The sequence below is a fragment of the Plectropomus leopardus genome, chromosome 16 (genome assembly GCF_008729295.1).
Source record: "Plectropomus leopardus isolate mb chromosome 16, YSFRI_Pleo_2.0, whole genome shotgun sequence".
Classification (NCBI taxonomy): Eukaryota; Metazoa; Chordata; class Actinopteri; order Perciformes; family Serranidae; genus Plectropomus; species Plectropomus leopardus.
The window spans coordinates 10,760,357-10,774,255 of NC_056478.1; the positions used below are offsets into that span (position 1 = coordinate 10,760,357).

General features: G+C 41.2%; 1 protein-coding gene across 1 annotated transcript; it reads left to right on the plus strand.

Moving 5' to 3' along the window:
- The first annotated feature begins 2,117 nt into the window (after positions 1-2,117).
- On the plus strand, positions 2,118-13,525 carry LOC121955567 (bcl-2-modifying factor-like). The gene is made up of 4 exons (XM_042503584.1): positions 2,118-2,223; positions 5,184-5,429; positions 7,238-7,455; positions 12,027-13,525. The coding sequence occupies exons 2-4, from the start codon at positions 5,207-5,209 to the stop codon at positions 12,141-12,143; spliced, it is 558 nt and encodes a 185-aa protein (XP_042359518.1). The 5' UTR covers positions 2,118-2,223; positions 5,184-5,206; the 3' UTR covers positions 12,144-13,525.
- The last annotated feature ends 374 nt before the right edge of the window (positions 13,526-13,899 follow it).

Sequence of the window (13,899 nt, forward strand, 5' to 3'; positions counted from 1 at the left end):
TGTTGTCAAGCCAGTGTCAAGCGAGGATACATTTAAGGACATGGATACATTTAAGGACATGGATATGTTATGTTATGTTATCTACATAATGGAAAAACCACAATCGTGGACAGATAATAAGACAATGGGCCCCTGGGCACTGATATGCAAAGGGCCACGCCAACTCTTCTACACAGGAGCAAAGCACATACATTTTGTGGTGTCTTTGCCTCTATTTTTGCTTTTGTGTTTAATCTCTTTGTACTTGTGCTTTTGCATCTCACTGTGGTCGTTTTATATCTCTTGGAGGTAATTTTGTGTTGTTTTTTTGTTGTTGTTTTGTGTCTATTTGTGGCCATTTTGTGTCTCTGTGGTTATTTTGTGTGTCTTTGTGGTCTTTTTGTTTCTGTTTGTAGTTTTGTCTCTCTTTGTGGTCTTTTCGTGTCTCTTTGTGGTCAGCAAATATATACCGAGTGACATCTTGCAGGTAAAGGCCTTTTGGGAGTGAGAATGTATAGATGTTGGGCAATATTCTCTGAAAAAATGAATCACATTTAATAGATAGATAGATATACTTTATTGATCTCAAAACTGAGAAATTGTGGAATAAGCTAATCATGGCTTTTGCATGTAAAATCCTAATCTAAAAGGTACGACCGGATAATGGGATTAAAGTAAGATACAATATTAGTTTCTAAAATATGGCACAGTGTAAGTGTTAAGTAGCATAACATGGTAACAAACAAGTTAGTAAGTGCCTCAAAATTTCACTTATACAGGCTACAGTACTTGAAAAAATGCACCTAGTTATGTTTAAATACTGTCTCTTTAATAATTTTTGCATGATACATTTGAATAAAAATGTAGAATATGATGCTATATTGACATGCATGTGTGAAAATGAAATTTGTGACTATGTCTATGTCTATGTGTTGCCTTGACAGTACACAACTTATTCTCACCAACCCTCGTAATTGGGTGGGTACCATCACTCTATCTAGCAGCAGCTCCCAATCAGCTGAGCAGAGCTCTGAAAGCAGTCACATGTCTTATCTGGGTTTGTGTTTTTCCCCCTCCACGTGTCAAGGTACACGAAGCAGAAGGCGGGACCAAAACAAACCATCTGATTGGTCGGCTGCGTGTCACCAGCTTATATTCGCGAGAAGGACTGTTCTCTTAAAGGGCCAGACACAGTATTTTTTTTTTAAACCACCTCAACAACAATACAGCCTGAGCTCGACATCTGATGCAGAGAAATATTAAAATCGGTAGCAACTTTTGATATTTTTATTTGGAATGCTATAGTTATTCAGGCACAATGTAAACCTACTTCAAAATCAGACTTTGCAAACGAAAGAAAAAACGTGCATACATGAGATAGCCTATATACTGTATATATATTTGAATACCCAACAGTATTTATAATACTTATAATTAGCACTTAAAATGCTTTTTTTTTTACTTTATACATTTATCTAACTGGTGAAGGCTACTACAGATTAAGATTTTGCAAACAAAACAAAACATGCATGTATTAGATATACAGATTAAAACACCCAAAGGTATGCATATGTACAGAATAATTCAGATAATTAGTCCCACTCAAGTACTACCATTTGTTACTTTACATATGTTTTGACAGGTGCAGGCTACTACAAATTAAGATTTTTGTAAACAAAATAAAACAAAACGTGCATGTGCTAGATATACAGATTAAAATACCTAACAGGAGGCATATGGACACTATATATATCATATGTAAGATAGACAGATAGATAGATAGATAGATAGATGTGTGCATTAAGTTCCCTTATTTATTTACCCCAGTAATATTTTCAATGCTCTGAGTATCTTTGTATTTTTCCAGTGCGGTATCACTGCTATTATTCAAACAAATGTAATAAATACTTTATACTTTCCCCACGCCTGACTATTTGCTAAAAATACAGAAATACATGGATTTTCTGACTGCATTCAATATCCTTGCAGTGTGTTGTATTATTTGCATTACAGTATAGCTGACTCTCTGTTCCTTTCACATTATGGAGAAGGGGCGGTTCCCTGTCACCGGGGCGGGCCGCTTTTACACAGGGAAAAAAACAACCCCGCTCTAGTCAGCAAACATGTACGAGTGGCTGTAATGCAAAGAGGGATACAAGTCTCATCAACACAGTCCGTAGGAAACAAGGTAACGGCAAGTTGTCAAGATACCACCGATCACAACGGAAAGCGCGTCTGCTGGCGGTGAGTGTAACGGTCGTTTATTTCAAATTTCAAAGCGAGATAGCGTTCCATTCGTTCCGTTAGAACGTCGCGTGCTACTTTGTTAGTGGGAGTTTATCAACAAATGTGTGCGGGCAGCGCGGGCATGCCCGGGCAGAGACGGGGTGAGCGACGGACTTTACCGGAGCGTTGGTATACGGACGAGGGCATTTGTTTTTAGATGCATTTGTGTCCTGCGCTTCACATCAGAGAGACTTTTTTGTCTTGTTTCAACGGACGCGGTGAGTAAAAGACGAAGTGATGGGTTCTATCCATCAGCGCGGATTCTGAACGTCCCGGCTGATGTTGCCCGGTCTTTGGGACACAACCGTCGGTCTGTAGCCTAGTTTGTATTAATCATTACACAATATTACAGCTAATGAGGTAAAACGGTGAGAATGACTTGTCGTGTTTTTATTTCACGCATTAGTGACTAATAGCTGCTTCGAGTGAGTGAACTCATCCATGAGCTGTTTGTTTTGGGGAAGAGTTGTCAGGCGAAGTGGAAGATAAAGTGTCAACGGAGGATAATGGGAGCCATACTGGTAACACTGTTCCAACACGTTTTTAAAACCATTTTAGCTTGTTACTACCGTCACGATTAAATAATAAGTTTAGCAAAACTTTTACCTGTTTTTCTTAAAAGCGTGTAAAATATCGTTTAATCCACAATTTAGGCTGCGGTTTGCATCATGTGTCAGCATCCTGTTTCGACAGTTTTCTTCAGTAGAAGATGTTTTGCGTGTCAGTTTGTGGATGTTGTTTTGTGTGTAGTGCCGAGCGGTCTAGCGTGTGTCCGCGGTGAGCCTTCCCGGACATTGTGCTCCGAATGCGGCTGTAAGTGCAACTCATCCCCCGTGGTCCTCCGAAGCCCACTTATGATCAGTTTGAAACAAATTGATCAAAATCGCAGTTAATAACTCTTTTTTTGGCGGTGCAAAGAATAGTTTTGCATTGCTTTTATAGCTTACGCCAACAGCAAAAATATAATAACAAATACTAATCATTAAGATGGATTGGATTTTACTGGCTCTTGTTCTTTTCCAGTGATAGGTAATGTAAGGTTCATGACTTTATTGGAGCCTGTCACTAGCACACTGATAACCACAGGATATTATTTACACGAAAGCTGTTGGATAAATAGCAGCAGAGCTCACCTTGAGTGCACCCCCCACCTACAGTGGTACATGGAGGAGAGCCCGGTGCACAGATGGTGCAGCAGAGGGAGCCACTTTCTGCTGCAGCTTTGAGCCTCTGACCAGCACTGTGGTGGCTGCCAGGCCTCCCTGCTGCCCCAGGCAGTGTGTGTATCAGTGTGTAATGTGTGTAATGTCTTTTTGTGTGTCTCCCTGTCTATGTTTGTTTTTTATGTGTCTGACACTATGGTAATCTTGCCAGTCCTCTGTTGACTGCCAGTGGAAATTCAAGACAGGGCTCACATTGCCATTGACACACAACACAAGTGCACGTTTGATCTCAGTGAAACTTGTGGTGCAGTTGCAGAGAAGTTCTTATTGCTTTCATAGCATTAATTAATGGGATATAACTTGCCTGGAGGAGAAGTTAATGCAGATTAGGGATGTTTGAATTTAATGCAGAACTAATTAGTGTGCAGTGGCACAATGGACTGATTTCATTATTAAATGCCTTGGGAACAATGGAGGCCAGAGGATGTGTGGGTCAATAATCTATTTTTTGTTTGCCAAAATAAAAGTCAGTCCTGATTCAGTGACTTACACCTTACACTAATGAGGCCTGGATAATTAGACTGTTTTTCCACTGTTATTCAAAATGTAGTTTCCTCCTTTGACTCCATATGATATGACATCATGCAAAGTGCCATTTTCCCAAAGAGACATACGACTGCGGTGGCCTTGCTCAGTAAACACAATTCCAGTATATCCAGTTTCAACTTTTGCATTTGCCAGTCAACCCAGCCCATTTGTCTCCACTCACAGAACAAAAGGAAAAGACATGACCCTTGACAAAAAAAAGATGAAACACTAGTTCAGATTATGGCATGTGGCCAAGCAGGAAGAGAGCATGAGTGTTTGCGTTCTGCGGGCACGGTTGAGGATGGAGTGAAACTCGTTATCTCCGTCATGAAACGGCTGCTGCACGCAGCACATGACAGTCTAACCGGGACTTTGGTTTCACTGAGGTTTCACTCACACACCACCCGCTGCTGTGTTTGTGTGCATTTACAGTGTAGACAGGCAGCAATCCAGTGATTGCGTGGTTGAGAGAGAGAGAGGGAACAACGAGCATAGGTATTAGTGTTGAGCTGTAGAATTGTGCAGGAGTAAACTAATCTCCTGACTGTGACTCTGCTCTGTGGCACACAGGTCCAGATTAAGGTAGTTGTGAGGGGAGAGAAAAAAAAGCTTCTCTTGTGGATCTTTTGGCACTCAGTTACAATTTAGAAGGAACAGCTTGGCGAAATCTGCTGCAGGAGGCTGGCAGATTTTTAGCTGCCCACTGGGTCCTGCTACACAGGGTGTTTCCATACATTTGGCGCCTGTTGCTACTCATCACTATATTATAAGAGATGATCGCTTTAGCCTCGTCTTGTATGTTTACATTGGCAGATCCATCTGTGTTTCTGGGACTATCCATCTCTGCTTGTTTGTTTTCAGTATTACCTAACACAACATTACCCTCTGACAGCGCATTATAATGACTAAAGATTTATTTCCATTTAATGTTGATAGGGTGAGATAATTTTAAATCTGCCGGAGGGCAGTGTTTCCACTGATAACATGGTGATATTTGGCACTTTCTGTTTGGTCTTGAAACAAATCACACCCAAATTAACCTGCGTGCTAAAGATCATAAACATGAGTCAGACAGTCATACAAATTCTATTTACATGACCAAAACACTTTCAAACACTTGTCATCTCATTCTAAAGTTTCCATTTCGTGTCCTCTTTTTCTCTCCAGGGAGTTTACCGCTGAGGCGTCGGATGGATGATGAGGAGGAGGACATGTCACGGCCCATCTCGCAGCTCTGGGGAACGCCCTTTAGGGACGTCAAATACGAAGACCGCACCACACAGATCGCGGCCGGACAGGCCCTTGTCGCCGTCACCGCTGCCGTGCCCGCGCCACAGAGCCACAACAACAACAGCATCGGCATCAACACGCTGCCCTGCAGCTTGCACCAGCAGCCTCGCATACCCTTTCACGGTGAGATGGGGTGAGGTCGTGTGAGTCTGTCATGTGCGTGCACAGCATTGAATGTTGTACGTCAGCCTCACACTGTTAGTCATTCCTTTCATCTGTCAGCGTTGGGAACTGTCCTAAAAGACCCGAAACCTGTCAATCTGATATGAGAAGTGTCAGACACGATGAGAGCAGTGCTGATGCTGTCTTTGTTCTTGGGCCATTAGACAAATTAATTCCATTTTTGAATTCTTACAGCAAAACAGACATGCTTAGAAATGAATTTCCTTGTGGCTTGGAGAGCCCCTTGCCCAATTACACGCATGCTGACAACTCGAAAAACATGCCATTCTTAGAAAGAAGTACCCTGTAGATTTGAATTTATCTTTGCGCAAACGAATACACTATTATTCTGAATCAGATGAATGAAGATCACATTCTAGCTATATTCTCTCTTTTTGTGCATTTTAACCCCTTGAAACCCAGGCAAATTGCCATTTCTTTCAGAAACATGGGCATGAAAGACCCAAAAATTAAAAAGAAATTAGTAAAAAAGTACAAGAAAATTGCCTGAAAATTAGTTAAAAAAAGGAGTTAAAATATAAAATAACCTGGAAAAAGTTCCTAAAAAATAATAATTAATTATAAATATAGTTTTTCTCTAGCTTGTTCTTTAGACATTTTTCTTTAACTTTTTAAAATAATTTTCTAAATCTGTTAATATGTGGAACGTTACTTACCGAGTTGCCCATCGCCTTTTTTTCCCATTTTCTGAAAGAAATTCCTCCAATCTGCTCAGCATTCAAAGGTCGGAAAACTTTTTAATGCATCTGATAGTAGCACAAGAAAAGTGATGTTGCTGCGGGATTGAAAAAGGGTCAACGAGCATTTCTGAAATCAGACTAACTAATTTCATATATACATAAAGGCGCATACCTACACTAATATGCTCACCCCTTTTAATCCAATATTGTTTTCCCATCTCTAATCAAATCAGTGTGACATCACCCTAATCGAATTGAGCAAATGTTGAAGTAGAATGTTGTTTGTTTTGTTGACTCAGTGTCAGCGTGTGAGAGGTCCACATTGTTCTGGGTTTAAAGTCATCAATACACAAACACCACTGACTGTTATTACCTTGTCGCTCAATGCAGTCTAACCCAGTAATGGATGTCATGCACTTGGCCCGCTTCCATTTCTTCTCCTAACAAAGTCCAGGGTGCCCGGTTTTTTTAAGACATATTATGGTCCTCAGTGAGACTGAATAGCGGGGTATTCTGCACTCATGATAAACTTTACTTTTCCCCCCGAGTGGCATGACTGCAGAGGCACATGCTAGAGGCGATGAGTAAACTCAGTGACACACAGAAAGATAGCAGTTCACTGAGGCTGTTGTTGATTTAATAAGGTGTTTGAGTTTTCCCCCTACCAACACTCTCCCTCTTTCTTGTTTGTTGACTCCTCAGTTGTACTTGGAGTGCCTGCCTTGTAATTTGCCCCTCTGAGACGATCTGATAAAACCTGTTTGTGTTTCGGAGAGAAATATAGCCGCCGTGTAAAGTAGATGCTGTGTATTTGACTTAGCCAGTCAGACACACAGCTGTGTTTTAGGCCATTAATAGTAATCAAGATACTTAGCCATATGTTAAGACTGTCTGGGTGTTTTCTGAGGTTCATTGAAAACAAAAAGGAAAATACAAGTGGTTTGACTGAACTGATATCAGTCATGTCTCCTTGCTTTTTATTCATCTTGGCTCTGACACTGACAGTTTGGTATTTTTGTGATCCAACAACAACAGCAAGTTTTAAGAAGCTTGATGTTTCCCTTTTAGGCAACGCTGGATTACGCTTACATTTCCCCGCTCAGTTTGAGCCCATGGAGGACCGGGGAGAGAGGCAGATTGAAGAGGAGGAGGAAGAGGGCAGAGGGGAGGAAGATGACAGGATGGCAGAGAGGCCTGAGGAGCAGGCGGGGGTGAGCGTCGAGGCACAAATCGGTCGTAAACTTCGGGAGATTGGAGACAAGTTCCAGCAAGATCATGTTGAACTGGTAAGCCCCGCTCCCCTACGCAGTGAAGTGGATCCCAAATTTCAAACAATTAGCCTGAACCTGAACCTGAATGCATTTTCAAGCACAATGTGTCAAAAGTGTAAACAATATGAACACAAGTTGACTAACATGGCCTCAAAGAAGAAGAAGATGTTACCAAATTTAAATGCTCTATTTGCATGTTGAACATCTGCTAGTGCATAAGAACGGGACAGCAGAATGAGACAGTGGGTCCTGGGTTACATTCACACAAAGTTGTTTGGGTTTATAACTACGTTTACACCAAGGGTCCAGACTACTACTCCGGCAAACGGAGACTTTTTGAAACAATGGTGCACACGCCAATGTTCGCTACCAGATTGGGTCTTAGATCATTTACATTGTGTCAAGTCAGTACAGTATAGCTAGGTCTACGTAACTTTTGTGACTTCATCCTTTTTGTTGGGTACTCCTTTCCCATTGCCATGGCTTCCTCCTGCGATGGTTAAAGCTCCTGGTACTGCTCTTAGATTTCGCAATCCACCACGTTGACCACCTTATACTCTACACTTATACTTACATATCCACCCTGTCGGAGATTCATTCTCCAAGGGTGCTAAAATACTTGTGTTTACAGAGTTTTTTTTTTGTTTTAAAACACCATGACAAAGTATTAGTGTGGATGTGACTTTAAACTTTAAAAATAGTTTTTCTTTGTGTGTTACATGTGGATATTTACATGCGTCAGCTTTTGCTTGATTAGAGACACAAGTCAAAGCGACTTAATTTGTGGCTCACTCTTGGGAAGAAAGGGGGCAGAACATTTTGCCAACTGGATTTGCCACAACCCACACTGGAGATAAAAATAGCCTGCCCAGTGATTCAACCACTTTCTTGGCCATGTTGAAGAAAAATCCAAAATCACTAATAAGGCACGATTTTTTAACTTCATGCAAACCTATGAAACTATTATTTACTAAAGTCTGTGTCACTTAATGCAAGAATACATTGTGACATGAGACCGTCATAGAAACACTGTCAGTATCTAAACACTGATACTTAGTTTGGGTCTTTTTGGTCAAGGTCATGTTTGTCTTCTAAACTACTAAAATTGTACTTCAGTCTGAGCATGGGGTTATAGAATATGCTGCCAATTCTGCAAAGTGGTCACTGATACCATGTCATTACAGTCAATAGGAATAATATGTTTCCTGGTATATAAAGACAGAAGAAAATAACCCATGCCCTCATCTGTTTGAGTATTCCTGATGCTTTTAGAAAGAGCAGATTAAATGACATCCGCCCATAATTTCCTTTATCCCCTTTTCTCTGCTGTGTAATTTAAAAGATAAAGTGTTTGTTACTTGTGTCCTTTACCTGAGAGTAGACATCTTTATACTGAGCGTATACGCCATGAAGCATTAAACAAATTGGGACTTGTGAAGAGATGATGAAGGTAATTGAGCGTGGAGGCTGGCTGTTCGCAGAGCTCCTGGGGGAATAGTTCAGCACACATACCTTTTGTAGTTCATGATATGGAGTTAATTGTGCATATCGAGAAATAAAATCCACACGGCAAACATGGCAGGAATTGTGTTAGAATATTACAGATGACAGCAGCTCCAATCTGCCCCCTCCTTTTTTGGCACTCTTTGGTATCACAGTGTGTTTGATAACTGGTCCAGGGAGTATCAGTGTTTGTAAAGCAGTTACTGAGAGTCCACACGAGTCACGTGACTATGAACTTAGTTAATGAGTACAAACACACTGGGAGTGGTATCGCGTTTTCTTATCTGCTGCTGCGACTGTTTTGCCATGGGGGTCTGTGTCGACAGTGAGGTGTGGTTGATGAGTTTTGGGAAGTGCAGTTAATGGAGAAGGAGAGAGTAAACAGCGAAACAGTGTGAAAAATAATGGAAAGAAAGTGGTATATGTGGAAAGAGATTTTGACAGACACGGTACAGAGATTAAGAGAGAGCAGGTGAGATCGATGTGACTGTCACAAACAGGAGTGAGCAGCATGTCTGTGTCTGGGTAGACTTGGCCGGCTGTTTATACGGCGTCTAAAAATAGAGTCTGACTCACGGCTACCCACAATACCTCAGTTGTCCCGCTGACTGCCTCAGTGTGTGTGTGTGTCTTTGTGTGTGTTTTGGTTTGCAACTCTGTGACAGAGAGATAAGAGCGAAAATTTTTCTTTTTTGTCTGCTGTCTGCACTCGAGTCGGTTTTATCCTGCAGGATCTGATACTGCTGTTGTAGGAATATTCCAAAGGGAGAATAATCACAAATGATCCTTTATGATATCCAACCATTTTTTTCTGTATTGTGTCTGCTGCTATTGTTAGACTTCTGCCTATCCAAGCAGAAGTTGTTGGTGTGGTTGATGTGTGGATTTTTGTTGATGAGGCAGCTTGTATTTGTGTTTTGAGTGAATTTTGACTACTTTTGTGGCAAATAAAATGTGAATTCTGTTGGCAAAAAGAAAAGGTAATCCGTTCTAACACTGAGTGAAGGAGCAAACATGCATGTTGTCAGTTCTCTTAATCCCTTTGGGGGGCATTAACCTAAAAAGGCCAAACAAAATACACACCATTCTCCACTACCCACGCAAATGACAGCAGAAAGAGGAGCCTCATGTGGAACAAACCAGGGTACTATTTAAATAAGCTCAGCAGTGTAGAATTAAGGCAATTAAGGACAATTAGGGTTACATTTAGTGGTGCTGGTTCAATTCAGTTCAGTCTGCTAGTTTTGCATCAAATAGCCTGTGGCGAGCTCTGATTGCTGGGCTGGTAGAGACCTTGATGGAGAGAGCAGAGAGAAAGAGATCGTAACATGAATGCTTATGCAACAGGCTGCAATATCTGTGCACGGCTGTTCAGAGAGCCAGTGGGAGCTGTGCAGGATCAGAGATGAGGAGAGGGGGGGAGAGAGGAGATTGCAGGCTGCAGCAGGAACCCCTTCATCTGTCTGTAGTCCGTGCTGGCTGCACAACCCCCAATAGAAAATGACAGAGCCGGGAGAAAGCAGCTCCATAGGAGGGAGCAGTTTCATTTTCCTTTGGCTTTGTTTTGATAATTATTCAGCTGACTTCGCTATTACAAGAGACGCTGTGATGAAATAGGCACTGCGTTCTCTGAAAGCATTTCACTTTGAGATTCTTGTTTAGAAGTCAACAGTATAACATTTTATTAAGAGGGACTGTCGCAAACCTCAGGGAGGATGGAGTGATATTGTGACGATGAGTAGCAGCTCCTTTGGGGTGTTTTACAGTTGTTAGCTTGTAACCTTCTGTCTGGGAGAGTCCCAAAAGAGCCGCTGTACTCGATACTGTATATTCTGCAGGATGTGCGTGTCACAGACATGTTTGCTAGACACAAGCCAATGTTGTGGAAACATCCAGTCTACGCGGTCATGTGGTTTGAGCTCACAGGGTTTACCACAGTTCACAAGGCTTTACCGCAAACGCCTGTTAAGATGAAATCTGAGCCGCTGAAGTAATTTTCACTGCTGAGGTGATCTAAGTCTGATCAGCGGGTATGAGCAGGGATATCAGTTTTTGTTAGGCTAATTTTTCTTTCGACAGCCCGATCATTAATCAGTAACTATACAGTCAGTTTTTATGAAAAAAGCGCTTTGTATGTTATGAAATATAAAGCGCTCTATTGACTCAGTGTGAGCTTTAGAATTGCATTTCAAAGTGCTATCCATTTAGAGGTGGTGAACATTTAAGGTTTTCTGATGTTTTTTTGTTTTTGTTTTTTTTTAATTTCTGTTGCATACTGCTCATCCTACCGTCTCCACTGGTTAGCTAGCCTTGGCACTGCGCACCAGCCGGCTCTGGTGGAAGCTAGGTAGCGGGGCTGCACATTCAAGATTATCGCTCCTTACACTATCCAGGTGGCAGAACAATGTTGTTAGAGAAACATGGTGGCCACCCTTCGGTCTCCCCCCAGGTTGCCCCATTAGGTAAGCAGCTTCATTTGAGTCGATAAACACCTTTAGCATTGTTAACTATGTTAACGTCACGAGCTGTGTTGACACTGCTAACAGTGCTAACAAAGCTAATATAGTTAACAATGCTAAGGGTTTATTGCAGGGTTATTGCAGCTTAAAACTGAGCTGTTATCCCACAGGGGCGACCTGGAGTCAGAAGGTGGGCACAATGTTTTCACAGCCAAATGAGTGGCACTACTAGCTAGCTCCCACCAGACCAAGGTGCGATTTTGCATTTCCTAAAGTAGCAAAGGAATGACTCGTCTTACTCTGCTTTACTCTGATTGCTTACCCAAACACTCTAATCTTTACCAATCTCACTCTTCTAGCCTAAACCTAACTGATCCAACCAATGAAGACAATGAGTACAAGCCAATCACAGGGAGAGTAGGATGGGTCATTTTTTCCCTAACCTATCCTTCCTTCTCTAGGAACTGCTAATGTCTTTCATTGGGGGAAGAAGGCAATGAGCAACAAAAGAAGTGACCCCCAAATTAGCCAGATTATTAGTAAAAGGTATAAGAAAATTACCTAAAAAATTGTAAAATAAATAAATAAAAAACTAATGTGTATTTTTTTTCTGTCTCGTTGCAGTTCATGAGGCATCAGAGACAAAACCTGCCTGCCTGGATGCGCCTTACGATGGCCCTGTTTGGCTTTCTGTTTCCCAGAGAGCCTTTCTTCCCTCGCCTGAGAGGACAGCAAAGATGAAGGGGCTTCCTGCTGGCCTTCGCCTCAGCCCTTGTCCCCCCCCCACAGGGACAAGGGACCAGACTTTTAAGAGATGGCACTGTAAGATGGAACACGGGTTTGGATTTTGTTTTCTAATTGATTACGAAGACGAGATGAAGAAAACACTGGTCACCGCTGGACGGAGACTGATTACAATTTTTCTTAATTTTTTGTTTTGTTTTTTGTTTTTTCGCCTCTCCAAGAAGAAGCCATTGCGTTTTGAAGAGATATTTTCGAAATATTTGTAAGATTACCTATTTTGTACAGTAAACTGCTCTTTTTGTTTTTGGTATTTCAAATCTCGAAGGACCTCCATCAGTCCAGGGAATGCCTTATTCTCTCCTGCCACAGTACAACTCTTTTGCAGAAAGGAAATCATGAAAAAAAAAAAAACAGATTCACTTTTAAAATTAGGCCACTTTTTTGGCGACAAACTGTGGACGCGGACATTTCTGTGCTGAAGTTACTGACTTTAAACCTTGAGGACTCAAGGCACATTTCTAATTTATTCTCAGAAAAACAATAAGCCCTGTACTTATCCTTTACTGTTCCACACTGGCTAATTTCAAACTGGTTGTCATGACTTTGTGGCTGTGCTACACACTGGTGGTGCACTGTCAGTCAGTTTAGATGTTTTGCCAGCTTCCACTGTAGATGTAGGGACATTTTATCAACCTGTGTCATCCTGTGTCAGCCTCTCCATCTCCAGTACCACTCATGTTGTTAGAAGTGGCCTAAAGACCCACTGTGTAGATCCAGATCCTGTTGATTTAAAGGATAAACATGTATACTTGAATGTAGGTGTACTGAAGATATTGTTGTCGAGTAACTTCAATACCTGACATTAATCGTGATTACTCTTTGAATTTGTGATCATGTGTATGTAGGAGTGCGTGCTTACTGTTTCCAAAATCTGCAGTCATTTTGAAACCAAATAAGCACAAACAAATCTCCTTTGTGGGATCACGATCAGGGAACTGGAAAACAATCACACAGCTGAAAATCTTTGGATGAGTTTCATCATTCTCTGAAGCTTTTCAGTGTCTCTTTCTCTGGCTGGATTGACAATCGCAATTTTGCCCTTTGCTGCATAACGTGGGTCGATCGTGATAGAGATGACATTTATCAGCGATTTTCAGGGGCGAGCAATATTCAAGCCAGTGGAAGGAAGTAAAAAAAAATCTTAGGGATCTGTTGCATTTGCAATCAAACTGACATCCATAGAAGGAATGTTTCCCAAAATATGGCTGTGTTCTCAATGAAAAACACCTCTTTACAAATATCTTTGTTACAGAAACATTTTGGGTTAAAGGGAAACGTTGGAATTTTATAACCGAGAGCCTTTTTTCACATGTAAAAGTGACGTATTGGAACAACAATTTTTGAAATATGTTAAGTATTAAATGAAATAAGCAGCAATGTAATCACCGGGAGCATTTGCACTTTTTCATTTTACACACACTAAAAGTGTCTTTGTCACTGACGGCCACAGATTGTTATTCTAAGTGTCTGACAACATGATGGAAATGATACCTACAGAAATCGACATTTTTTTAAAGAGTAAGATCCTTTTTGTTTTACCAGAAACAACCTCAAAATCGCTATCCTCAAACCCACCAGACTCCATTTAAGCAATTAGTAATTTTATTATCTTAAACCACACTTTATAAAAACATCGTGGTTCATATTTCCACTGTTTCGGCAGTCACAAATTCTGGTTGGTTTTAACAAAAAA